General features: G+C 40.8%; 2 protein-coding genes across 6 annotated transcripts in view; one reads left to right on the forward strand and one right to left on the reverse strand.

Moving 5' to 3' along the window:
• The first annotated feature begins 3027 nt into the window (after window positions 1-3027).
• Window positions 3028-20981, forward strand: CLTA (clathrin light chain A). Of its 4 annotated transcripts, XM_054053397.1 has the most exons (7): window positions 3028-3349; window positions 7991-8028; window positions 9858-9975; window positions 11034-11145; window positions 12518-12571; window positions 13794-13829; window positions 14846-20981. In XM_054053397.1, exons 1-7 carry the CDS (start codon window positions 3043-3045, stop codon window positions 15015-15017), a joined length of 837 nt encoding a protein of 278 aa, XP_053909372.1. In that variant the 5' UTR covers window positions 3028-3042; the 3' UTR covers window positions 15018-20981. The 4 variants fall into 4 exon arrangements, with proteins under 4 accessions (XP_053909372.1, XP_053909373.1, XP_053909374.1 ...); XM_054053398.1 differs by lacking the exon at window positions 13794-13829; XM_054053399.1 differs by lacking the exon at window positions 12518-12571.
• Window positions 20982-21128: 147 nt separating this feature from the next.
• GNE (glucosamine (UDP-N-acetyl)-2-epimerase/N-acetylmannosamine kinase) overlaps window positions 21129-27670 on the reverse strand; it is a 31602-nt gene continuing 25060 nt past the window's right edge. For both annotated transcript variants that reach the window (XM_054053394.1, XM_054053395.1), the window contains exons 9-12: window positions 24837-25058; window positions 23667-23849; window positions 22904-23020; window positions 21129-22194 (exon numbers count right to left, since the gene is read on the reverse strand). In XM_054053394.1, the coding sequence (XP_053909369.1) occupies window positions 21959-22194; window positions 22904-23020; window positions 23667-23849; window positions 24837-25058 (758 nt within the window). In that variant the 3' untranslated portion in view covers window positions 21129-21958. The remainder of the gene's footprint in view (window positions 22195-22903; window positions 23021-23666; window positions 23850-24836; window positions 25059-27670) is intronic.

Raw genomic sequence — 27670 nt, forward strand, 5'->3', positions numbered from 1 at the left:
GTCACATTCTTTCTAACTGCAGCCTTGCTAAAAGTCCTCAGTTAAGCATAAGTATCCAGGCATAGGCTAGCTAGAAGTTATTATTCAAGCCAATCCTATATTTTACTTCTAAAATCACAAATTTTATACATAATATTCAAATATATAATAGGGTGGCAACTTATAACAAATAATTTCTTCCTCCATACTTTTCAACATAATTTGCTAGGGAAAAAAGAGTAATCAAATTCATGCTGTGTGGCAGAAAGTTCACCTCACTTTGTAAATCAAAACATGGGCAGCAGTTCTCCTGTGAAAACTCAGAATCTGGCGTGATTTTTATCTTCCAGGAGAAACACAGCAGGGTTATTTATTTTAAATAACATCCAGCAGCCACAGGAAAGCTAAAGAATCAAGAAAAACAGCAGTAAGCAGGCCCATAATTCACAACAGGAGACAAGAAATATGAAACACCATCATGAAGTCTATGCCATGCCCTTACAGAAACTTGCTAATTTTGTCCTGTAATTTCTTCTAACGACACACTCCCATCTGCATTTTCATCAGTCTTCCTTCCTTATATGTAAACAAAAATCTCACTTCTTCCTTTTAGCTGAATAGCGGATCTTGGATGACAACCTAGCCACTTCCTCTTTTGTTCTCCTTCTGCCTCTTAGATCGGGGAGGGGAGAAGTCTAATGACTTATTGCCACAAACACAAATAGAATATTGTGATTTGAAAAAAAAAAAAAAGCAAAGTTACTTGCTTGTCTTAGAAACACAGAATAGGGATGAAGACATATGAAATAAGCAGAATTACATGTTTGCGAACAGCCCAAGAAAATTATCTGTGTCTCATCAAAATGGACAACAACGTTACTAGCTTTAGATGCAAAAGAAAACACAGTGAGTCACTAGAGCTGTTTGATAATGAATTCCAGAATTTGTATGCTATCTATAATTGAGGTGCATTGTGCGCTTCAGGTGCACTTCCGTACTATCAAAGCTATCATTTTTTTCCTGCATTCTTACCATACAAAAGAAGTCAAGATGCCTCCTTTTCTAAAGGTAGATGTCACTGCTTAGAGACCACACAGAACATGACTAGTACCCTTCGTAATTAATCCATAGAAGTTTGTTGATGTGTCACACTGAGGAGAATAATTTGTTACTGGAATATTACATGAATAAACCTTCATGGAAACACTAAAAGGCAATCAGACTACAAAAGACTTTCAGAATGGCTCTGTTTCTCTCCATTCTGTGAAAGAAGATTACATATAATTTCCATTTCTAAATGTACTGGGATCTGTTTTAAAAGTATCTTAGAATTGCGTTTTCAAGCATTTACAAAAAGATGAGATTGCAGTTCTGGACTTTCAACTTTAAGGAAATCATTGCAAAAGAGTAGTGGGATTTTTACTGACAGCTTCAGAACATTTTAAAGAAGTTAAATATTTAGTAGAACAGACATTTCCAGAGCAGAAAATCTAAATGCAAGTCCTTCCAACTCTGTGGAAGCATGCAGATGGGAAACGCATTGTACAACTGAGATCATAGCATCATACTATAGTAGGGGTTGGAGGGGACCTTAAAGATCATCTAGTTCCAACCCCACTGCCATGGGCAGGGACATTCCACTAAATCAGGTTGCCCAAGGCCCCGTCCAACCTGGCCTTGAACACCTCCAGGAATGGGGCAGCCACAACCTCCCTGGGCAACCTGTGCCAGTGCCTCACCACTCTCATAGCGAAGAAATTCTTCCTAATGTCTAGTCTAAATCAGCCGCTCTGCAGTTTATACCTATTGCCCTTGTTTGAATGAGATTAAAACCTGGAGGGCATACCTCTAATACATCATGAAAATTATAGACTTCCAGGTAACAAACACGTAAGTGGAATTTAACAAGTATGTGTTGCAGTAATTGCACTAGCTTAAGAGACGCCAGTGTAATTTTCTCCTTTCTACATGACTGTATTTTGCTCTCGCTACTCTCTGATGCGCTGATAAACTAATTGCATATCTGTGATAAACCAGATACTGAAACTGATCAAAGCAGCTTGGTAAAAATTGAATGTATTAGAAAGCAATACCTTTCAAATAAACACTTTTGTCAATGTTTAATATAACACATGGTACTTGAAATTACACTAATTTAAGCTTCCCGATGCTTAAGATAACTGATGCTTTTATTGACTTATTCTGTAGAATCATAATCATAGAATCATAGAACGGTTTGGCTTGGAAGGGACCTTAAAGATTATCCAGTTCCAACCCCGGTGCCATGGACAGGGACATCTCCCACTAGATCAGGCTGCCCAAGGGCCCATCCAGCCTGGCCTTGAACACCTCCAGGGATGGGGCAGCCACAGCTTCCCTGGGCAACCTGTGCCAGCACCTCACCACTCTCATAGTGCAGAAATTCTTCCTAATGTCTAGTCTAAATCTGCCCCTCTCCAGTTTATACCTATTGCACCTGGTCCTATCCCCACAAGCCTTTATGAATAGCCCCTCTCAAGCTTTCCTGTAGCCCCTTCAGGTACTGGAAGGTCACTATGAGGTCTCCTCTGAGCCTTCTCTTCTCCAGGCTGAACAAGCCCAACTCTCTCAGCCTGTCCTCGTAGGGAAGGAGCTCCAGCCCTCTGATCATCCTTGTGTCCCTCCTCTGGACCCGTTCCAACAGCTCCGTATCTTTCTTATGTTGAGAATTCCAGAACTGGACACAATACTCCAGGTGGAGTCTCACAAGAGAGGAACAGAGGGGCAGAATCATTAGGTTGGAAAAGACCTTTGAGACCATCATCTCCAACCGTTGCTCTCCACTACTAAGTCATCCCCGCAAGCACCTTAACCCCCCCCACTTTGAATCCCTCCCGGGATGGCGCCCCTCTCGCCGCCCGCAGGATCAACACTGCCCCCCCGGCCCGGGTCCCGCCCTACACGGGACCCGCCAGCCGCCCCGCCCCGCCCCCCGCGGCTGCTCTTGGCACCGATTGGCTGGAGCGCAAGAAGGGCTCCCTTAGCCCCGCCCCCGCCTAGCAGTGATTGGCCAGCCCTCGGGGCATGCTCAGCTTTGATTGGTCGAGGCTTGGCCACGCCCCCGCCGAGGCCTCTCCCGGCGCAGGCGCGCACGCTGCGGCCGGTCGACTCACTGCTGCCTTCATGGCCGATCTGGAGCTGCTCGGCGCTCAGCAGTCGCCCGCGCCCGCCGATAACGGGGTGATGGACGGCGCCGAGGAGGACCCCGCCGCCGCCTTCCTGGCGCAGCAGGAGAACGAGATCGCGGGAATCGAGAACGACGAGGGTTACGGCATCCTGGAGAGCGGCGAGGTGCCTGCGGGGCTGCAGCCTCCGGAGGGCCTCGGATCCGGTACGCGCGGAGGTTCCCCGGTACCCTCTCCCGCCGCCGCTTCCCCTCCCTTTCCCCCCCGCTCTCCCCCTCGTTACACCCTCCCGGCGCCGCTGCTCCCCCCAGCCCGGTCCCCCTCCATCCCCGTCCCTCTCATCCCCTCCATCCCGGCCCTCCCCTTCCTCGTCCCCCCTTTCTCTTCCTCTTCCTTCCCCTCCCCCGTCCAGTCCGCCCCACTCCCTCCCTTTCGTCTTCCCCCATCTCAGTCCTCCCCCCTCACCGCCTCGCCCTCCCGCCCCGGTCCTCCCCGCTTCGTCCCCCCATCCCTGTTCTCCCCCCTCAGTCCCTCTCCCTCGTTCCCTCCTCCTGGTCTCCCTTTCCATCCCCCCCCCCCTCGACACCCCTTCCCTTCGCCCATTCGTACCCCCTTTCCTCCCGTCCTGTTCCCAATCCCGTTCTCCCCCAGCCACGCTCCCTCGCCCCGGCCCGAGGAGGAGGAGAGGTTTCCCGTCCTGGCGGGCTTTCGCAACTTCCTTTCTTTCCCGTGGCCAGGAGGGTTTGGTGCCCGGAGCAGCTCCCGCCGGTGCCCGCCGTCGGGCTCCCCAGGGGAGGTGTCGGGATTGGGTCCAGAACGGGCGGGCGGCGCCGTCTCGGTCGTTCTGGGTGCGCGATGCCTTGTGCGAGTTCTCTCCCTGCTCCCTCACGCGGGATGGTGGTTATAGTTTATGACTCCTAAGGATACCTGTGTTCCCAGGCTTGCTGCAGTGCAGCTTGCTTGGAGCGCTGCTGAGTAATTTTGATTTCATCTCATCCAGGAGCCTACCTGAAATGAAGAGCTACTGAAAGCAAAATAAGTCAATACATTGTGTACTGCGACTTGTATTTGTGTCTTCAGAGAAAGAGATCTTAGTCCAAAAGTACGCTAGCAGTTGAGCTAATGTTTAATTTTAGTAAACATCTAGCCTTTGTTCCTTGGCAACCTTTGTACTGAGTGTGAGAAAACTGACACTGCACAACACAGTTACATTCGGAGGATGGCTGTGTATGTTGGGAAGCAGAGGTCAGTGTGTTTTCAGTTAGTTTAGCGGTAGCTAAAGCAGCCCTGAATGTTCGCTACTGATTACTGAAGGCCAAATGGAAAGTATGTAGGATGCTGTTGCTGTTAGTTGATGTTTCAACACTCTTGAAAGACTTTGCTTATACTTATCATTGATTCCATGGAACTTATTTTTCTCCTGTGTGACTTTCCTTTGTTGCTTCAGAAAGATGCCACTCTTCAGGCTAAGTTGGATAACTTTGCTCCCCAGTTTGCTGTTGGAATGTCTTTAGAATTAAGTCTTCATTATGCAACCTGATTCTGAAATTACTGGTGTATTTTATGTATGAGGATGCAGACTCATAGTATCTCTTGGAATAAAGCCCAGCTAGATAAACTGAATAATGGAGACCTGTTGCTTCCAGTCCTTATTTAGTGGTAGTGCAGCCCTTGGAGTCAGCTCATTCATGAAGTTCAAAACATGGGCTACATATTTCCTGTAAAAAAGGGTGTTTACAGAGCAGTAACTTGTTCAAGCACTAGAACATGAGTATAATCATTATCAGTATCCTATTTTGATATTAGACATAACTTCTATATTTTGTGTGTAATGCAGAAAGAGACACAGTGGAGACCTACCTACTTAATTTCATGCCTCAGACAAGCATTATGCCCTGTATGGTCTTTACGTTCCAAATAGGCTCCACAATGTTAAAATAGCTTGTTTAGAAGTAATTTCTTTGCGGAAAGTTCTGACATTGGCCTTTCTCAAAGGGTGCTAGAACAAATTAGATCCGTACTTTCTCTACATGTGTGCAGTGCAGTTATGCACAGTGATTCCTTGTCAAAAAGTCAACTTCTTAAATGCTTCTAGATTGGCTTTGTATGTGCAGGTAGTTCTTTATTTGCTTTCAGGATTTTTTTTTTCTAAGTGTAAGTTGTCTTGTCACAGAATGCTAAACTGTTACTGGAAAACTCTCTGTAGAAAGAGGGTAATAAAATAACAAAATAAGATAATACGATCTTAGAATCTGGGAAGTCTAGGTGTGGTCTGTATGTCATCTTGCTTTCTTTTATGCACTGGGATTACGTTTATACTGTGGCCTGTTAAATAGGCATAGCAAATTGTACTTGTGGACTTGTGGTGGTTTCATTTTTTTAACAGAACATCCATTTATTTACTGTTGTAGCCTTTACTTCCTCCCTGCTTGTTATAAATGTGGACTTCCTCCCTGCTTGTTATAAATGTGGACTGCAGCAGTATGAAATGTACTGGTTCAGCCATGATGACAAATGAACTAGTGACTTCTGTTGTCATTTGTGTTTGAAATTTCTCAGTATCTTAACTATTGTCTCTAAAACTAAAATGTTTTGTAATTAAACTAAATAGATGAATGAAAATTTCTTCTTGAATGATGCAAATTCTTATGTAAATCCTTAAACATCATGATCAGGGATTTGTGGATTTGCTTTTTTACCTGTAACCTTTTTGAACTCCTTATTTACAGGTCTGTTGGATAAGCTTTTTAAATGCTGGGACAAAAGCGATTATTTGGATGGTTTGAATGTATATGTCTGTTAATTGTAGTAATGGTGGCTGTGAGGGGGAATGGCAGAATGTTGCTAAGCTTGTGTCTCAGCATCACTTCATATTGCCATGGTCAGGGTTGGAATACGGGTTGTAGCAGGCCATTTATCATGTCAGTAGCTATCCTGTTCAAGCTTCTTGGACATGTGAAAACTAATCTGTTTCTCTTGAAAGATGAAGCATAATCACTGCTTCAGAAAACAGGAAGTAATACAGTGCTGTTGCCTAGTTATTAACAACTTGGTCTTTTGTGAGATCTGCTTCTCAGTGATAAGTCAATGCCTGCATTTATTTGCAGTCAAATCCTTTAGTTCTTTCTGATCTGACAATACTAGCTCTTCAGATTATATCAGTTCACTTGCTATGTCCTCTGAGCAAGAGAGTGAAGTTGAAGAGTGTGGCTTCTAGAACCTGTACGCCACTATAAAAATCTTGTGACAGACTTGTCAAGTAGCTTCTTATGGAGAATTACATTTGAAGGTGAGCACTTTTACATCTTGACTATCATGGAAATACATACAAGCTTAATGTAGACTCTTTAGCTTCAGACATTGTCTTCACACTTTGAAGTTCTGTCTTCTTTATATAACTTGAATGAATGACATTTCTCCAACCTTTTAAGTGGCTCATGACCCCTAGGAATTAAGAAACTTGATGGCGTTAGCCATCATGTGCCTCTAAGACCAGTTCTATTTAGCTTCTTTATATTGCAGAGGAGCAGCAATCAGACCACATAGCTGCCATCTTTCAGGTATAGGAGTCAAGTTCAAAAATACTAGGCTCTTATAACTTAAAAGCTGTTTTTTGTTAACTTGAGTCTTCCCCTGCGGAAGCTAGCAGCTATGTTGTTGGAGACTGGTATTTTCTAACTTACCTACCATGTCTGAACTGATGACTTTACAGTCCTCTGCCTAATACAGTTAATGATTGCCTCTCAGCGTTCATCGATAAGAACTTGCCTAGTTCCCTGATAAAGGAGTATGAAAAGCTTCCTGCATGCCATTAACACTAGCGTAAAACTGAGGCATACATAGCCACAAAGAAATAGAGGATACAGTTTCTTAGTGTTAGGTGGATTAGCTATCTTATTTAAGATAGTGCAAAATAATTTTATTTTCTGCTTACTGCTGGGTGACTTTGGCACAATTTCTTTCATCAGAGAGTGTATTAACGTGGCAGAAAGACTCCTGTGTGATAAACTTATTCATAGTAGCCTGACTCTGTATGTCATCCAAGCAGATGTTAACATATCAGTGTTCCAGAGAGATGTGTTGCTGAGATTTAGCAGTTCTTGGAATTCTTGATGCATTTTGCATAGTCTGGAGATTTAAATAGTTTCATAAACTTAAATGTTTGTCTCACAACTGATGTATGTTCCCTATGGCTGTGTTTTAATAAGATGAAATTTTAGCATTCTGTGGCAAAGATTCTTAGCTGAACTTGTTCCTGAGTGTCACTTCAAAGGGAATAGTGCTGCATCTGAATAAGAAAGTTATCAAAGATGTCATCACAGAAAGTAGCAGAAAGCTGACTTTGCTAGGAAAGTTGGCTAGATCTTTTGAGCTGATTAGGAGTTAGAAGGTAACCCATCCAGGATAAGAATTAATAAGTGCTGGCTGCAGGATTTTTGGTCTTCCAGGCAGAGACTAAAACAATGAGAGTCATGCCTAGTAACTTCCAAGCAGTTCTCTAGTTGTTAGCTTCTAAGATAGGGAAGAGAAAGCAGGAGTAACTTTAGAACACTGTAGAAGCTTCTCAGCAGTATCAGCCCTGCTGTTTGTGTAGTCTGAAGCATGATCTCATGATGGAGAAATGACCTTGTATTACATCTGCAGAATAACGGCTCACTTGGTTTCCTGTACATATCTGGAAAAGTACAGAGATAAGGAATTTACCCTGCAGGGTATAAATTACCACTCATTTGCGTAACTCCCATATTCAATACTTTAGTAAAGCTTTCTATACAAGTTACTGAAATCAGTAAGTCTGGCTGTTCTGTCTTTTCTCGAATGGCTAAACTATAGTCACTTCTTTACAGGTGCTGTTGATGGAGTGGTTAATGGAGATGTCTATCAGGTAAGATAGAAGTATTCTGCATTTACAGTGTGCTGTTCTGCTCTGAGAAATTTATCTTAACCTAGACCAATACTTACTGTTTCTTGTCTCTAATGTACTTTTATCTGATCTCTGAAGAGGAGCTTCTATTCTGATAGCTCATCTAATAAAGCTGTTAATGCTCTTAATATGCTCCTCCTCTGAACTTAGAGGCAACTTAAGGCAGCAGCCTGTTTTGAGTTATGGCTTCATAGGACATAACCATTGTAAGCAAACTGACAGGCTCTGTGATATGACTTAATGTTGACTTGCCACTGGCTAATAAGCTGAAAGCGTTCTCTGACTACTTATTTTAAAGCAGAGTTTTCTGAATTGTTTGTTCTTTAGGGATAATTCACATGTCCAGGCTGTTTTGTCAAGGTTGATGAGGAGCTGGCTGAAAACATTATGCACTTTTTAGTGACTTAAAGTTGCATGAAATTAAGATGCTGGCTAAATAGCTCATTTGTAGTGTGAAAGCGTGTTAGTAAGCCATGTTGATGACCAAAGGAGAAGGTACTTGCTTTACTAGTATCATGTAAGAACGAGGCATGCTAAGGCAATCACCCTGTTGTAACTGAGTTTAGCACCAGTTTAGGTAAGGCATTGTCTTTGCCTCGTATCAGAGTTGGCTGGGTAGCCCCGAATAAATGAGTGCTCCAGAAGGGGACAGCATATTAGCTGCTTCTCCATAGAGTTTTAAGTGAACACTAAGCTTTGTGGAGACACAAACAGCTTTTACTGCTGCTAACATTTTTATATTCTCACCACTGCTATGTGTTATTGGCCCTTCGTGCTTCCTTATACAACTGTGGCTAGATGAAATATCTTTTGATTTTTACATTTGCACTTCTAAGTGAGTAGCTGCTTTGGTTGGTTGAGCTTCTTCTAAACGAGGAAGAACAGAGTGAATGAGTTATATGTAAATTTTTTTTTAGTGACCTGCCGCTGGCCAATTTATTTTGTTTTGGATTGAATGTGAAGCCTGGTGCTCTTGTAGCAGCCTAGCTCCTTCTCTTTGCGTTATTCCTTCATTGAGGGCTACAGGAAGTCCAAAGAGGGGCAAGAGCAGCCAAGTCTGTCATTAGTTACAATCCACTGTCAGGAGTGGCATTTCTTAGGTGTGTTGAGTAGAATGAAATGGTAAAAGCTATTGAGTATCATCTGTGCCAAATAACACAATATTAATTAGCTTTGTGAATCTGTTATACTCTGTTCATTGCAAGTCTTTGAGCTTTTGCGTGGTAAAAAGTATGCTAGTACTCAACACTGTTTGGATGTTTGAATGTTGAAATGGCCACTGTGGTTCTAAGCTGCATGCAGCAATCTAAATTCTGTAATGTCTTCAAATAGCACTGGCTTTTAGTATCAATTAAGTTAAAAAATATCTCTGAATTAGATAAGCAAGTTAGAGAATATTTTATACTCCTATGCACAAAACAGTAAAAAAAAGAACTTTCACAGCAAATATTTAAGATGAAATGAACTGGAGAATCTGTACACCTACAACTGTATAGTGAGATGCTAGGTTTCCTTCTATCTTCTTCAGGTGTAGAACTCTGGTACAGTTTGACTTCCCAATCAGCTTGAATTTGATGCCTGATTGCTAGAGGCAGTCCTGTATTAATTTGCTTCAATCGTTCTGTAACCAGTGGCAAGATGATTTTTATGTTAATGGTAGAAATGTGGTGTAACATCAGATAAATGTGTAATGTGCTCAGTCAAATAGATAGTTTTATGTAGCTTGCAGGCAGTTATCTGAAATATTCAGTCGTTGTGTATAAATGACATTACTATTCGTTCCCTTTAAGGAGAGCAATGGTCCAACAGATTCCTATGCTGCCATATCCCAAGTAGATCGCCTGCAATCGGAACCGGAGAGTATTCGTAAGTGGAGAGAGGAGCAAAAGGAGCGCCTGGAGCAACTTGGTAAGGAGAGTGTATGTTGCAGTAGTGCTCTTGCTTATGAGTAACTTCGTGGCAGCTTTAGCAGCAGAATTCTCAATCATGGCTTCCAGCTCTTGGGAATCTAACATGCTTCTTGAGTTTGAGCCCCTAGTCTGGATGAGTCTTCCAATAAGCAGACTTAATACCGGTATAGGAGTCAGCAAGCAAGTGGCTGGACCTTAACAGTATTCATTGTGCCTGCCCTTTACTTGCAAAGAAGCTGACAGAAATTGAACAGCTTTTATCAGTGGAAAACAATGAATAAATGCTGCAGCCATCATCACTCTTTTTTTGAAGGATAAAGATTGCTGATTTTGTAATTGCTGAGGTCATCTGTTGTCACACAGATTTTAATCAAAAAACTAAGTTCAGTAATGGACTAGTAACTAAACTATGTACACCTATCAAATACAATGATGCCTACCTGTGGACAGCATCTAAAAGCCTACAAACTGGTATGCTTTCTACTTTTATTAGGGAGGAGGCTTTGCTTGTGTTAGGACAGAGCCTTCTACACCATGTGCTTTTGGGTGGAGCTGAGCTGGTTGCTCCTCTGGTGGGCTGGCTACAGCAGATGACCTTGTCCTGAACCGTATGGTGAATGTAAAAAGCATGCTGAGTGCCAGGCTCTCTCACTTTAAGCACAGAGGCTTAACAGAGCTTTGTTCTAACGCTAACATTGCAAGGTGATTGTTGTCATTTTTGAACAGTTTACACGCCAACTGAATCATAGAATACTTTAAGTTGGAAGGGACCCTTAAAGGTCACCTAGTCTAACACTCCCACAGTTGCTCTGCAAACATCTATCCTAAACTGAAGTAGATTGTCCAAATTATGCAGTGCAGGCATTCTGTTCAGCTAATCCTCTGAATGTTGATGGTTTTTAGAGTTCTCATGGCCTGAATCAGGAAATCTCCTAACCTTATCTGAATAGATCAAGCACCTGTCTGCACTAGAGTGCACCCTGAATCATCAGCTGAAATGTTAGCAAGATCTAGCTGGAACAAATATGACTTACAAATCAATTCTTAAAACTTCAGATGCGAACTCGCGAAAGCAGGAAGCAGAATGGAAAGAGAAAGCAATAAAGGAGTTGCAGGAGTGGTATGCAAGGCAAGATGAAAAGCTCCAGAAAACAAAAGCAAGCAACAGGTAAGGTGTCTCCAGCCAACTGAAGAGTTACCGTAGTAGATATGATGTAAAGGGACAGAAAGATTAGAATACTTCTAGTATGTCCTAATGCTAACAGTCCTTCAGACTGTTAAAGTAACCGCTTTTACTAAGAAATGGGTCTCTAGTGGTAGACTGTCTTTTTAGATTTTCTTAGAATCTAGATTAAATATCTAAGAATAGCAAGGGAAAGCATTAAGGTAATGAACAAGAATTACTGACATTCTTTGAGACACAAAGTTTGAAAATGGCCAGAAAATGTTTTAGTCTACCCACTTGTTTGCATGCTACTTAGCTGCACAGGTCTCCAGTGACTGTCATTACTTAGCTTGAGATTTGCAATCCTACCTTAAGAACACATGGAAGCGGCCTTCTGGGTGGTTTTAGCTACAAGTTATTTCATTAGATGTCTTAAAAACCTTTGGCTGCTGCTTTCAAGCATTTGAGAAATAACCTGTCTCAGTTCTACTAGTGAAGAGCTAAATGCCGACTGTGTCTGTGTTGGGTTTGAATTGTCTAATGATGAGTCCTGGGGCAGAAACTGATGACTTGGCAGCTAGTCTGGTAAGCTGTTGCATTTTCTTAAAGATTCCCTGGAATTTTGACTTCAAGCTGTGTAAAGTTAAATATGATAGTACTGACTTAATATCACACAAGTTTCTAATTCTGACCTAGGGTTGCCACAGTTGTTTTGTCCAGGTAATCAGGGCTGTTTTGTACTTCAGGAATCCACAGACTTCAAGATAAACTGTTTTTTTGAAACACAGTTTTTCTTATCAAAACGTCCAGCAGATTTGGTAAGCAGAGTCCTAGGCGGACTACTTCTTCCTAAAGGAAGAAAAGACACCCACACTTCCTACAGAACCTTGTATTTGACACTTCCATTCACAGAGGTGCAGTCTTTGGGTTTGGCCAAGAAAGGGAGACAGGATTGACACTCTTCTAGTTGATACTACAGCTCATGGTACCCCTGTAGCTTTATTATGATCAGTGTTTGAGTGCAAGGTGTGCATTCTGGAGCAGGGTTCATTTAGCGAGTGTTGCACAATTAGGCATTCCCTTCAGCTTGGTGAGATGTCTCTTGTAAATATCCACTGTAGCCTAATGCTAACACTAGGACTAGTCCTAAACTAGCTGGTCTAAACTTCGTGTGTAGCAGAGCTTTTCTGTTGCCCTTCTGAGTCAATAGCTTAATTGATACATCTATGTGGTAGCTGCTTTCCTATTAAGGTAAGTCTAGGTGATACAAGGTTAATCTTCTTGTTGAAACTGCCTTCAGCTCTTTTCTGTACTTCTCATGCTTATCTTTTTTCTCCTGCCTGCTTGCCTGCCTGTTGGACTACTTGCTACCTAGGGTAGCAGATGAAGCTTTCTACAAACAACCCTTCGCTGACGTGATTGGTTATGTGTATGTTGCTTAAATACTAATTCTGTTTGTTAGTCAACTGGGTAATGAGGAGGATCAGAAATAGTGCTGAATGTCTGAGCGTGACTTGTTATTATTTTAGGGCAGTATAAGCTAGTACAAATAAATAGCTTTTACTTTTTGGACTGACTTTGGTTTGTCATATTAAGTGCAGTTTTCCTGCATGACAAACAGCACTTTCAAATTAAGTCATGTACTATACATACCAGTTGAATTTTGGTAATGACTTCGGTAGTCTTAGACGCAGGTGCTTACAGATGTTTCCAGGCCAGTAAATACTGCTTAGCAAGATGTTTTGCTGAATATGTGAGTTAGTGTATGCAGTCTCACACGGGTGCTGATTTTAGTCCTAGTCACTTCTACAGAGAAGCACAATGTTTAACTCTGCATTCTCTGCAATAGGGCTTTAGCTCTGTGCTTATTTGCCTAAATAATCAGAAAAATATTCAAGCAATGCTTGCACATAAAGCTCCGCAAACCAGGGAAGATGGAAAGGAATCTACCAGCTATAAATGAAGAAGTGCACACATATAGAGTTAGGATGCTATTAGAGAACAGATGAAAAGTATGAGGTGATGGTGGTGGAAAATGAGCATTAGCGGCTGGGAGAACATTTGTGATCAGCTCTGTGTACACATTTTGCCATCCTGATGGATCCATGAGAATACAGCTATGACTTTCAAGCCCCAATAAGTATGCTAGTTTCCGTGTAGTGAAAGGATTGCAATGTTCATTGGCTTCTTCACGTGTTTTAATTTCTTCCCTTAATTTGTAGACTTGAATTGAAAGATGGCCATGTCACAGATTCTAAGGTGACCCCGTTAGAAAGGGGTATTGGTGAGCCATGTTGTGGCTTTGAGTGTATGAATATTGAAGGTCCAGTGTGGAATTCATTACCTAACTGTAGGTGGATGAAAACCAAGACTTGTGAAATGATGGATTTACAGGTGGCGTTTGACTTTTCTGAAGTCTCCTGGAGTTGATTTTGATGATTTTTTTCCAATAAAAATCTTTATTTTCATATTTCCAATGCAAATGTGCAGTATAAATGCTGCAGAATAAAATTGGCAGCCTGTTTCCTGAATGTAGATTAAGCTACTAGTGCATGTCCAGCCAGCTGATCATCTGCATTAAACTCATTCTCATTTTCTATATCTGACTTAAACTTTCTCTCCTTGTTTCTTTTCTTCTCTTCACCTTTAAGCACAAACATAAATCATCCTTGCTACAGCCTAGAACAGTTAAGTAAAAAAAATCTTCACTGCCCCTTAAAAATGTCATGTTACATAAAGTAGCAGTGTTGTAGTGATCCTTGTCTTCACTGGTGTCTGTAACCTTATCATTCCTGTGAACAGTGCTGAACCCTCATGGGAGAGTCATCTTCATTGCTTTTTCTGTACTGCTTGTTGGAGTAGATGAATTTGGTTTGATGTTTTGATACTTCCTGCTCTTGCACTCAGGCAGCTACCGGGGCCTCACAGTTCTCGTAAACTAGATGCTGGAGTGTTATCCTTACATTGAAGCAATGCTGTTGGCAGCATAGCAATCCCAAAAGGATTCAGCTGGGAAGCCACTGGTACTAACCTGTACATTAATGTAAAAAAACCTCCTTAGGCTGAGAACAGGGGAAATATGTTTATTCTGTGAGCTGACCTCAGATGAGTCATTCCCTTTGCCAAGATACGCTTTACTCTATAGCACACACAAGCATGGTATTCTGACTTAAATTCCTTCTGATTAATGCTACTATGGCACAGCATTGGGAATCATAGCAGATGGTTTTATGGTGGCCTGTAAGCCTTGGGGCTGGTTTAAGTCCCCAGGTAGAATCTGTTTTAAGACATGCTTGCAGGTTGTTGTAAATTTTCGGTTGGCTAATGTCCAATGTAAACCATCAAGTGGCAGAGGCTTAACTAGTTGAGCTTAACTTGGGCATTTCTCCATGAATAAAATACGTACATAGGAGTACCTGAATTCCTGGCAGTTTGTGTGGTGACTCCTTAGGAAAAGACTATTCTTAAAACCAAACACCTGTATTCCAACATTTTACACAGCAATCCCCTGCACTGCTTGTGCATAGCATACTACTTTCATCTCCACGGTTGGGGCAGTGGGAGCTTAAGTAGCCATAATGTCTACAAGCAGCAGTCAGGTCATATTTCTTATTAAATATGCTGAAACAAACTGCACCCTGTAAGAGGGAAGGAGTATGTTATATGTTAGGCATTAACACACGATGCATTGCATTGCTTTTAGGGCAGCTGAAGAAGCCTTTGTGAATGATGCAGAAGAAATTTTTCCAGGCACTGAGTGGGAACGTGTGGCTCAGCTCTGTGACTTTAATCCCAAGTCTAGTAAGCAGGCAAAAGATGTGTCCCGTATGCGTTCAGTCCTCATCTCACTCAAGCAGGCTCCGCTGGTTCGCTGAAGGAAAGCACAATGGAAGTACTACAAATGCAATATATTAACCTTACTCAGAGAAGCTATGTTTGCAGTAATTGGATTAATTGTTTCAATGTTTTTTTGGACCAAACCTCATGATGTATCTAGAGCTGATCGTTGTTTGGTTGCATGTTCTTCCTCAAGTTTCCTTTCTGTGTCTGAAATGGGAGAACCTCCAAAACTGTAGTCTGTGTGCTGTTGTGCACAGAGATGTCACTTGCCATGTTACTGATATTAAAGATCTGTTAAACAGCAAAATGTGTTGACTTTGGATGAATTAAGAAGCTCTCCTGCTCCTTTTTGACAAGAGGTGTTTGCATTGAGTGTGAGCAAACATTTCTCTTAATAGTGATTTCACCTTGCTGATGACTGACCAGTCAGCTGTGCTCCTGGTCTCTGAGAGGCTGTCCTGCTTGTCTCCATAAGCTTTCTTAAAGCTCTTGAGAGCTTTAGTTTAAAAACTGCTTCCCTATCCAATTTATCATCCAAGATAAGACACTCAAGGAAACTGGAGCAGTGGGCTTGTTAAGAAGCTTATCTCACCAGGTAGGCAGTTCTCTGTGGTTTTCTGCTGTTGCTCCACCTGTATATCTTAGGGTAAAAATACAGTAGAGGGCACAGAGTTGCTGGAGCCTTCGATATTCTACTGCATATTTTGTTCTGCTGTGTATTCAACATGGGATTAATATGCAAAGTCCGGTTGTGCAGAGACTCTGGGTGTTTTTGAAGTATGTCCTTGTCTTTACTGACTCTTGCAGACTCTTTCTTCCACCAGCATGGTGGACTAGAGATCAAGGGCAAGGAAGAGCTGCTCTTAACTGCTGTTCACCTTCTGAGTTGGAGCTCTGTCTGCCAAGATGGCTGAATTTGAAACAAACTGATCCAGCAAATCTCTGTTCTGCTGCTTCCTTGGCTCTCTAATCTCACTCAGCATGCACAGGGGCCTTGCTCTTGTAAGATTTACCTTAGCTGTCTTGTAACAATGTTTCATACGTTATTTCACCATTTTTATCAAATATCTTAACTAATGTGTAGCAGAATTGCTTCAATACCCATTGTGTAGAAGCTGGAAGGCTAGGCCAGACAGTTTGAAGAGGGCTGCAGGTGCAAATTAAAATTTATTAATGTCCAGGGAGTTGCTGCATGGCACCTGTCTTAGTAGCAGCTGTGTCCCTTTGGTGGATAAGATATTTAATAAATAGTTGCCAGTTAGGGTTAAGTAGTTAAGCTATACCTTACTGTTTTCTATTAACTGGAGCTATTCTCAAGTTTCCAAATGCATTCACAAGCTACTGCTGAGCGGTGATGAAAATCACTGTAGACTATAGGTCTGGAAACTTAATTCCATGGAAGATGGAAGCAGGAAGATATTTTCTGAACTGCAGAGGGATGCCACAGGTGAGTTCAATATGACTGAAGCACAGAGCAAATATATAGAATACTGATACTCAGTGCTACCCTTGACTAATTGTACTTTCATCTGGACTGAAAACTTCCTTCCTTCTACTCACCCAAAAGCTCTAAAAAAAAAGGCTTCTAAGATGAATTGGTAACTTAATAAAGACAACACCACGTATAAAAATTACAAGATTTAAAATGTTAATTGAATTTACTGACTTTGAAAGACCAGCAGAGTAGAAGGCTTCCAGCACACTGGAACTGATAAAACAGCAGATGGTCCTCAGTCATAGGATGTTTTATCTGTTAAGGGCATGGCTTTGAGCTGGAATCCCAGAAAATGGGTAAAGTCTCTCACATTCAAGGCCAAAGCAGTATTATAGAAGTTAAAGCAATGTCTTACAAGATGAGTTGACAGGGCTAACTGTGTCTGCAGGATTTTTTTGCATATACCATCTAGCTGGAACAGCATTTCTCTTGGATTTGGTTACCTCCTAGCTCTTATGCTGAGATTTTGTAGATTCTTTTGCCTTGATTTTATATTCAATTAGGCTAACTTACTGTCTTACTCCTACGCGTGTCAGTGCTGTCAGATTCACAGAAAGGCTGAGGTTTGAAGGGACCTCTTGAGGTCATATTGTCCAACCTCTGTGTTCAAGCAGCGCCACCTAAAGCCAGGTACCCAGGACCGTGTCCAGGCAGCTTTTGAAGATCTCCAGGAAGGGAGACTACCACCTCTCTGGGAAATATGTGCCAGTGCTTGGTCACCTTCTTGATGAAAAAGTATTTCCTGATGTTCACAAGGAAACTTCTGTGTTTCACTCTGCCTGTAGCCTCTTGCTCTGTAAGTGGGCCCTACAGAAAAGAGCCTGGCTCTTTCATCTTTGCACACGCCTTCTAGATATTTGTACACATCGATGAGGTCCCCCTGAGCCTTGTCTTTTCCAGACTGGAGAGTCACAACTCTCTTTCCTCATAGGAGAGATGCTTTAGTTGCTTAATCATCTTTGTGACCCTTCATTGAGCTTTTTCCAGTATGTCCATGTCTCTTATACTGGGGAGCCGAGAAGTGGACCCAGCATTCCAAATGTGGCCTCACCAGTGCTCTGTTCAGACTTTCTGTGTCCAAGAATTATTTTAGATACTTAAACCTTGTGACACTGAGCGAAAGGGTACTGAGCTTTATGTGGGCAAATCTGAGCCCTTATGTGTGCTTCTGAACATTGACTTGTTTCCTTCAGAGGTCAGCATCTGTGACTTTATTTTGTGACTTAACATGACAATTCTGTGCTATATGTGGCCTATTTCAAATCATAGAATGCTTTGGATTGGAAGGGCCCTTTACAGGTCATCTAGTGCAACCCTTCTGAAGTAAGCAGGGACATCTTCAAACAGATCAGGTTGCTCAGATCTCCATCCAACCAGACATGGAATATTTCTGGGGGTGGGGCCTGCATTTTGTTCCTGGGCAACCTATTCCAGTGTTTCACTACCCTCATTGTAAAAAGTTTCTATATATCCAGTCTAAACCTACCCTCCCTTAGTTTAAGACCATTACGCCTTGTCCTGTTGCAATAGGCCTTGCTAAATGTCTGTCCCTATAGCCCCCTTTAAGCACTGGAAGGCTGCTGTAAGGTCTCCTGGCTTGTGTGTTGAATGTACTCATTCCTTTGTTTTGTGGCCTTCCCACTGTTGCTGGTTATCTCCATAGCATGCAGCTGATACAGAAACATGAGTCAGTCAGTGGAATCTGGAAAGAGCCTTCCTATTCTTCAAACAAAACCCCAGGTGCATGTGCACAAAGATTTCATGTAGCACTGAGAGAGAAGCTGGAGGCTTTGACTGAATATATAGAACTTCCTTTGTTTAGCTTGTGATCCTGTGGCAGCCAGCCAGTCTGAAATGATAATGAGCATTTGTAGAGAAGAAGGGGGATGGAAAAGTCACAGGTTCATTACAGAATCGCATCACGGGGTTGAAAAAGACCTCCAGGATCGAGTCCAACCATTCCTATCAACCACTAAACCATGTCCCTGAGCATCTCATCCACCCATCTTTTAAATACCGTCAGGGATTCTGACTCAACCCCCTCCCTGGGCAGCTTCTGCCAGTGCCCCATGACCCTTTTTGTGAACATTTTTTTTCTGATGTTCAGCCTGAAACTCCCCTGGTACAGCTTGAGGCCATTCCCTCTTGTCCTGTCCCTGAAAACAGGGAGCCTGAAGAGGACAATGCTGTGCCTTTATCCTTTTAACATGAGGAACACGGGTACAGTTTTTAGTAGCCATAAATCAACATGCTATGGCTTGCCTGTTACTTGCTGATGCTTTTTTCTGGCAAAGAGGGAAAATGTATTGATTCTGGCTTGTAGTTTAGAATAGCTAAGTGTGTCTGGTTTTGCCAGGAGAGATTTCCTCCAGTAGCAGCTGTCAAGTCGGGAAGCTTGTTCCCCTGCAGAACAGTAGTCCTGCAGCACCACGCTGTGGTACTGCTGCACCAGATCTGCGGGAAACTCTGATCTTACAAGGTTGCTGACAACTCAGACTTTTGTGGTCTGACTTTGTAGGGGATGATCCATTTGTGCTTGCTGTCTTCTAGTCCAAGAAAGGTAGGGCTACTCAATGCTGTTCAGTGAGCCAGTGTTCCATTACATCTTCCATCAGTAACAGTTTTCACTGACAGTTATGTATGATTAGTGTTGCAATGCTTTTGGCTACAGTTACAAGCAAACATTTAATTTCTTGCTTCATGGGGCCATTTAGAGGTCACAGCTGGTTACTATGTGCAGAAATTTTACCTGGCTCCAGGTGCAAGGTATGGACAAGGTAAAATCTTGCTAGGTTTCTAAAAAGTGCTGTATTCATACTTATCACAGGTTTGTGAAATTTAAGTTAATAATAAAGAAAAAAAATGGGATAGTTCTTAAAAAATTTACGTTTTTTAGTTGTTATTAAAACACATTGTGCCCACAGTCCAAAACATCTGCTTTCAGATTATTAAATAAGCATAGCTTGGTGCCAGACTAAAGCAAGTGTACTAAACACATGGCTTTAGCACCTACATGTCAGCTGCCAAAGCACTAGATCTAATGTGCCTTTGATAAACTGTTTCCCAAACACAATAATCTGGAATAGTCCAAGAGCATATGGTCCAAGTGCTTTACCAAGTGCTTTTACTCATGCCTGCAAACTCTCCACAGCATTCAAAGGAAACACAGTGATCAACTGTCCTTGATGCAGATTAAATCAGAGATTAAACTTTGTCTGCACCTTACTGTCTGATGCGTTTCTGTGAAATAAACTTGACAGCTTCTCCATTCGCAGTATGTCCTGACAATTTTCACACACTTAAATGGAGGAAGGACAACGCTTCAAGACCACTAGAAGGATGAGGCATTTGTTAATTTTGACTGGATGGTAGATCAAAGACTTAAAATACAGAATCAACTTGCTGCTTAGACCAAAATAACATTCCAAACCTTGATGCTTTACTGATTAGCTATGTAGCTTGCAAAACAACAGCAGTGCAGGTAATGAGACGGCACTGCTTTAGACTCTGAAATACTGGTAATAGCTGGGGAGTGTTCAGCTGTTGTCTTGTACTTTTGCTTCCCTTCCTCCCCCCCTGTAATGGATGTAAAGGCTGGTTTGCCCTCACTAGAGCCCGTGACTTATAGTATGGGGCTGCTCTAAAGGACATAGAGCCAGCATCAAGTAATGCAGCAACACAGTACTGCAGATGGGCTGTGAACATCTGATGTTTGCCCCCCCTAGGACTGGAAACAAGTGTGAGCTAGTGTCCATGAAACCTCTGGTCTACACTAAAGTTGCCTGAAGTACAAGGAAGGAGAAACAACAAAGAAAATCACTATTGTACTATTAAATATGACTTTTTATTCATTTTGATTTTATAAACCACAAACTTATCAGGGAAAACTGCAAGGATTTCTGCATCACTTGCATATATGCAGCAGGTTCTTGTCCACTTGACAGAAAAAACCCCCACATTTTCAAAAGCATTCAAAGAACCATTTTTGTAACAGTACTAGACAGTAAAGGTAGTCAGAGTGAAACTGTTCAAATGTGTTTTAGTCTTTCCTGTTTTCTCTATGCCTGCACCCTCCCTTTAGCTGCTAGGGAAAAATGTAGCTGAATCCGAGATATCAAAAATTTCCTTGCTTCAGGAGATCTGGAAAGCAAAAGCTTGGTCCCAGTTTTAGTCAAGCATTCCTTATGTTGCCAGTGGATGTAAAGACCAAACGACAGGGTGCTTCTCATTTAGAAACCTCAATACTGTTACTCATTACCTGATCTACTACCACCACAGAGCAAAGCTAATCTCTCCACGGAGCTACAGCTGTGGTATCGTGCTTAACTAGGAACCACCAAGTAAACCAAATGGTTAAAACCCACTATTTGCTGGTTCCAAGAAATGCTATGGTAGAGACGCTGCAGTTACTCCTGGAGACTGGGTGGTTTTTTTGAAGTCTGCTATGAAGACGTGATTTCTCAGTAAGCATTCCTTGCAGAAGAGAGGATGAAGTGCAGGTAACTTGTGTAGATTATATCCCAGAATCAGCCAGTAAAGTGTTTCACTATACTAACAGTTATCTGGTACAAGATTATTGTACAGCAGAGGTGGTGGATGTGGTTTCATTTGGTTTAGAGAAATTTGTGTGTGGAAATATCCCCATTTATTCCCCCCCACTAGTATATTACTGAGCTTCTCAAACTATCATTGGTGGCTGAGTTAGATGTCAAAATAAAGCATTAAATGCAGAACAGAGGGTGGTCTTGTGACTGTTCCTCCTGTTTTCTTTTCAGGACTGCTAATTTGGCAAAATAATTTGAACAATAAAGTTCAAATAATTTACCATTGGCCACAGCTAGAAGACAAAGATGGTCACTGCTACACCTGCCAGCTTAGACTGCTCTACAAGGTGTAGGCTCACTAGACCGGATCTTTTTGAGATTCTGCCCTCTAAAGATGATGTAATAAATAACTGCCTCCACCAAGTCCTTCATAAACCGCAGTTTCTAGATGCAGCCTTTTTGATTGTAAATGCAATTTCCCTTTTTACCACCCACTGAAATAACTACCTGCTGTCAGTGATTACATCATATATACTGGAAACGGAAAAGCTGGTCACGTTGTAGACTTCTCATTTCACACACATAGGAAATGAGATGTAGATCCCCAAATGTTAGTTCTAATTTGACACACCATACACACATTCCCCACCATACACAAAGATAATGCTCATAAATAATTCAGCTGCACTTAAAGCAACATATGTGCTTACCAACAGAGGTGATTAAAACCCACAGAATTTCACATTAGTTCCAATGAAGTCAGATGAAATTTATGAAAAATATAAAAAGATAATACCTCAATTAGGAAATGCCTTAGTAGCCTCTATCTATTCAAAGCACTACTCTGATTCAGCAGCTGCTCTCAAAAATTTTGGGCAAAGTATTCCCTCCACGCATTAGGAATTTGAATAGTCCATTTCTATATTCTTCCAGGTATCTAGTATGTTCTACGTGTAGTATAATCCAGTACCAGACTAGCAGCTCCAAGAAGAGCAGGATCTGCTAGATTTGAGACCACTACATCCACAGTTTTAACAGAGGACAGAGCCTGTCGATTTATAACATCTTTGACAGTATTAACATAGTGGCTAGCTAGAACTCCAGAAAGAATCACAAGAGAGGGGTTCATGGTGTGCAGAATGTTCACAACTCCAAGGCCTAATGCTGTCCCAGCTGAAAAGATAAAATAAAAAGAAATTAAGTAGAACACTCAAAGCATTCCAAGCATCAGTTGTTAAGATAGGTCTGTTAGCAGCAAATGTCACTCAGGAAAGTGTTCTGTTCCTTATGGCAGACAGATTTTAGTTTATCTTATCAAGACAATATGAGTCTGACTTTTTTTTTTCAAAAGGAAAAGGAAAAAAGGCAATTTTATTGCACAATAATGCATTACCCAATGTTATGGATGTGAAAGATAAAGCAATGCATTACCATCCCTGTCAGCTAAGAGAAAATAGGAAAGCATTATTCCAGCTTTTTAGTGCTATCAGCTATGTTTGAGGAAGAGGACTCTTCAAAGCTCGTAAAACAGTAAAATACCCCACATAAAGTAACATACAAATTGCCTTTGCTTGCTCAGACTAGACATTCACTTGCCTACAATGAAATGTCCCCTGATTTTCTAATATGAGAACGTTAAGACTTCACTTTTTCTTTTAACTGATCTTTGAAGAAACTTTTCATCTCCTTTGCTGGAACACTTCTGCTCACGCTTCCTCCAACATTTATATTTAACATTTCATTACCATTAGTAACTTTATATTGAGAGGTCCTCAGTGTGTAGGTCCTCAACAGTGTCTTTGCAGTGTTACAGAGCATTATCATTTCTGTATCCCAAAAACCTAATCATGGGAGGGTTCCACACTTCAGGCTATGCTCTCACCTGTTCTGAGAATGCTGTCTGCTTTTGTGTTCCCAAGTTTTGCTGCTTGAATGAGATGTGCAGCACTAACAGCTTCCTCTTTCTTCACTGACATTCCTTCTACTAAAAGCAGATCCTCTGTTTGAGGAGGAAGAGAGAAACACGAGAAAAACCCAGTGATGCGGTAAGTCAAGAAATGGGACGGTGACAAACAGGCGGTTAAGATCTTTACATTGCTCTTGCACACTGAAGTCTGAATCCTGAGCTGTCTGTCCAACCCTGAGTTTAATCAAAGCAGTCATATCCATATCATTCAGGGAACTACTTGTAGAAGCAGGGCATACAACTCAAACAGTTATGGTATGACAATTCACCAGTCCTGTCAGCCCCAAAAATTAATAATATATAAATGCTCTCAAACTTATTTAAGACCGAGAAGCTATTCCTGAAAGACAATTGCTGTGAAACCAGACATCACAGAATGCCTGTCAGATTACTTTATACATGCTTAAAAAGGACAAGCTAAATACTACACACTTCTGGTAATTTTGAGACCAGCAGTTCCAAATGTGGCTTGCTGTGGTATTACCATCACTGAAAAAGAATTTTATTGTACTGTGCAGGTTGTGGCATACTTGGGATTCCCATAGGGTTCCCTTTACATCTATTCTCATCTCCTCCAAGAAGACGATGGCAGGTCTATTTTTCTTAATATCATCTTTGCAAATTTCTTCCTATACTGCAATTTATTAATCACACTTTCAAAGATAAAGTACATAGATACCATCATGTAGTTTCTTAGCTTCTCTCTGTAAAGCTATTCCAGAGGCATATGCTTCTATACATCCTTGGCTACCACACAGACACTCTGGTCCATCTAATGATACAACAATATGCCCAAGCTCAGCAGCACAGAAAGAACTGCCATGGATCAATTCATGCTGATGAACGATTCCACCTCCAATTCCTGCAAAGATATGAAAACTTCTACAATTAAAAAAAACAACAAAACCAAACAAAACCATAAAACCATGCAGTTTTTGAAGGCTCCAATTAGGCAGGACATTGACATTTGCTTATTCTAATACAGACAAGATAAAATATGTGCATCTGTGGTCTTCTATACTGGAAACTAAAAATTACTGGTTATTGAAGAACTCCTCTCTGTTTGACACACCTAATAAGCAAGCTCATAGCTCCCTCCTATTCATAGATGTATCAATATAATATATATAATGCTTCTCCTTTCTTAAAAAGCCTACCAATGGTACTGAACTGCTATGACAGATCTTTCATGCTTGTGAGTCACACTCTTTATGCACCATACTAACCTTTCAAATGGCCTCAAAATTTTGGATTTCAGAAGAGATGTTTTAATGCCATATTTAGATTGCTAAACCTGTGTGCTAAAGACCCAGGACTCTTGAATCTGCAGTCTTCTGCTGCTCCTTTCCAAACCGTGGGTGGGGATGCATCACCTAGTTATTACTGCCAACATTCTAAAGGACTGCATACTTAACAAAGGATAAAAATTACCCTACATTTGCATTTCAGGTGTAAGAAGCACTACCTCATGTTCTGTTGATTATCTTCTAGATATCCTGATCTAACTTGATTACTGCAGCTGGAAGAGAATCAAGCTATAAAGATGAAAAAAGCAAAATTATTCCAGCTAAAGTTGCTCAGATTTTCCTTATTTGGAAAAAAATGTTTACCTGCATAGCTGTATCAGCAGAACTTCTTTTATCAATAAGCTTATACTATGCAAAAAGTTTAATTTGCCTGAATAAATTGAAAAAACAGATATATTGGCAAAATTATTTTTTGTTCGACAACCTAATACATTAGGGTTTTGCAGGCACAGTAGTGGTATTTATGCTTTTAAGATCAGCTGAGTCTCTGAATGATGGTGCTGGTATTTTGACTGCGTTTTACTGAACTATAACGTGCTCACCTGTTCCAGTAATGAGTGTTACAAAATTTTCTACTCCTTTTCCATGACCAAATTTCCTCTCTGCAAGAGCAGCACAGTTTCCATCATTGTCCACCCAGACTGGCAGGTGCAAAGCATCAGATATTGGAGTCCGTAGATCCACAGAGCTCCACTCCTGAATGAGTTTTGTAGAGTGAAGCACAATTCCTTCTCGGGGGTTTACCCGTCCTCCCGTGGAAATACCTAAGTACCAGAAACACAGGAGAGAAAAATCAAAACGAAGTCTGTGTAACACTTCAAGAAAATAAATTGTTCAAACCCTGGAACGGTAGACATATCCTGAAATTTGCTGAAGTTTTAGAATGACTGAAAGTAATCACTGGACTTTGAATAGTAATTTCTACTTAAAAATACACTGTTTTCCAGAAAAATCAAGACTGTGTTAAGAGATTTGTCTTCTGAGCAGCATAATGGCTAATAATAGACACTATTAGCCAAACCAGTCTTCCTAGCTGGAGAGGCTTCCAAAGCTGACGGACTCTGTCAGGCCACTCTATTATGAAGGCATTTAGCTCCTGACAACAGAGTTTGAACATTTTATCTATTGTTCTTGTACAGAGATTATATAATTGTGTCACTTACCTGAAGATGTTCAGGAAAAAAAAGAGCCCCATGATTAACACTACAATAGAAAACAGCACAAAAACTACACGATAAGCAGTTGAACTGAACATTAAAGCCTTAGGACCCTCAAAAATCTCACTTTGTAAAGAACAGATCATCTGAGAATCTGTCATCAAGTACCTAATAGAAAGAACATTCCCAATGTCAATCTGTGAAGGTCTCCCTAGGATTTTAAGAACCAAATGTTTGTTATGAAGACTTATTTAATACTTAGTTGCTAGATCAGCAATAGCTTTGTATAACATAGCAACTTTTTCTAAATGCCATACTTCTGTAATTGATTTAAATTACTATGAGAATTAGCAGAAGCTTCCTCTTCATCCTCTTTTCTCCAGTATCAGTTCTAGAAAGATAACTTAAACACTGCTTAAGAGCAGTAAGTAGATAGCTCTTAGAAGTACTTCTGTGTAACAACTGTGTATAGATCTTGTGTTTTGTAGAAGTAAAAAAATTCAGTAACAGCTGCTAGTGTTCTTTCGGCTTGACAGTGTTTACTCCTCCCTCATTTTCATAAAGCTCTTTGTAATACAAATGCTTTGTTTTCTGTTAAAAAAAAAACCAACCCAAAATAATAAAATTGAAATGTAGAGGCATTGCAATCTAGACTTACTTGATTGTTAAGACAAAAGATGCTGAAAATTATTATTTTTTTCCAGAGTCCTACTTTTTAATCACTCTGTAAACATGTTTTGTGTTAATGGGAGTTCAATTGAAATTATGCTCATGTAGATAGCACTTTGAGTGCTGACAGCAGTTTATAGGACTAAAAGAACACTTTTGTTTCATTGCTTACTGTTAGTAGCTCTCTCCTTATTAATTTCCAATAGCTGTTACTTTTACCTATGATAGCTGGGAGAAGGCCAGTGTAGAGTCCAGGATTAAGTCCAGCCCTTCTTGACCAGGTTTGCAAAAAATTTCTACAAATTATAGGAACTTTTCATCTTATGATTATTAGCCTTAATGAAATGATGAGAATCTAATATGTTACTTATTTCTATAGGAATTGTATGTCATTCTCTAGGGAGGATTTTCAGTTTCAGCTAGTATTCTAATTGAAAGGATGAGCCTGAATGAGGCAAAGAACAACTAACAAATATAGCCAGGTAAGAAATTTCTTATTCAGTAGCACAACTTTTCCCCTTATTCCTCAGTAATGGAAGAGTAAGGAGTCACAGAAGGAAGGGGGCTGAAGAATAAACAGGAATGTAATTCTTGTAAAATGACATATAAAAGGATTTTTTTTTTCCCATATATAAACTTCTGTAGACCATTTTATGCTTTCATTATCCTAATAAATGTAGTTGGCTGTAAACTCTTCTTAGATAATTTGCAAAAGTGACTGCTGGAGAGTTTACCATCTTTTCTACAGGAACTACGAGGCTTTCAAAGATTTAGCATTTGAACAAAGTCAACAATCTGGGTGGTTAAGTCATGTGTATTACTACCCAACAGATAGTCTGAAAGATTTGATATGAAGGCCTGACGTATTTCTTCTTATGCCTTTTGTACTTAACATTGTTTTGAAAAATACTTTTAAAAGATGTTCAAATTAACTTTTTCTTCCTACTGTGTGATTCAAGTACGTTTTGGTCTGGAGAAAACTACTTTTATTTTGTCCAGTTAAATCTAGGACGTATTAATCAACACCTTTATAAAGAACTGTAATATCCAAGACCAAAGCACCCAGTCATCATTAAACTGAAGAAGTCCTGTCTGGTATAAACACATAGTTTAATCTGAAACTCTACTACAATGTAAGTAAGCCAGACATTATTAACAAGGCTGCTTTTGTTTGTGTTAGCTGCAAATTTAGTCTAACATTTTAGCCTTTTTAGTCTGCCATAGTGTAACTAAGGATTCTGCTGCACAGTTGATCCTGGCCATAAAGAAATTACAGACAGTAGAAGAAACATGAAATAACTTGGTAGTTATTTTAAGAGCTGTTTCAATATATATAGCAAGCATCTGACTCACAATTCTGAGACTGCAGGGAGTTTCAAAACCCACAAAATCTACATACCACTCATTTTAGATATAACTCAGCAGATTGCTTTCATGGTTGTTACAGATTCAGGCAACTTGTCTTTATGGTCAGCTTCTCATTTTCACAGTAATTTTAAGAATTGTGTTAAGAATAAATATACAAAATCCATTTTAGAAAGGTGTTGTAG

Source organism: Cuculus canorus, chromosome Z (genome assembly GCF_017976375.1).
Source record: "Cuculus canorus isolate bCucCan1 chromosome Z, bCucCan1.pri, whole genome shotgun sequence".
In the NCBI taxonomy this organism is placed as follows: Eukaryota; Metazoa; Chordata; class Aves; order Cuculiformes; family Cuculidae; genus Cuculus; species Cuculus canorus.

What these genes read in the sequence shown, in the direction of transcription:
- CLTA (XM_054053397.1), top strand. Translation starts at nt 3,043, where the DNA reads ATGCTCAGCTTTGATTGGTCGAGGCTTGGCCACGCCCCCGCCGAGGCC. An exon ending in GGAGCGCCTGGAGCAACTTG is followed by an intron (nt 9,976 to 11,033) that starts GTAAGGAGAGTG and finishes TTAAAACTTCAG; the next exon opens with ATGCGAACTCGCGAAAGCAG. An exon ending in CCTTGCTACAGCCTAGAACA is followed by an intron (nt 13,830 to 14,845) that starts GTTAAGTAAAAA and finishes CATTGCTTTTAG; the next exon opens with GGCAGCTGAAGAAGCCTTTG.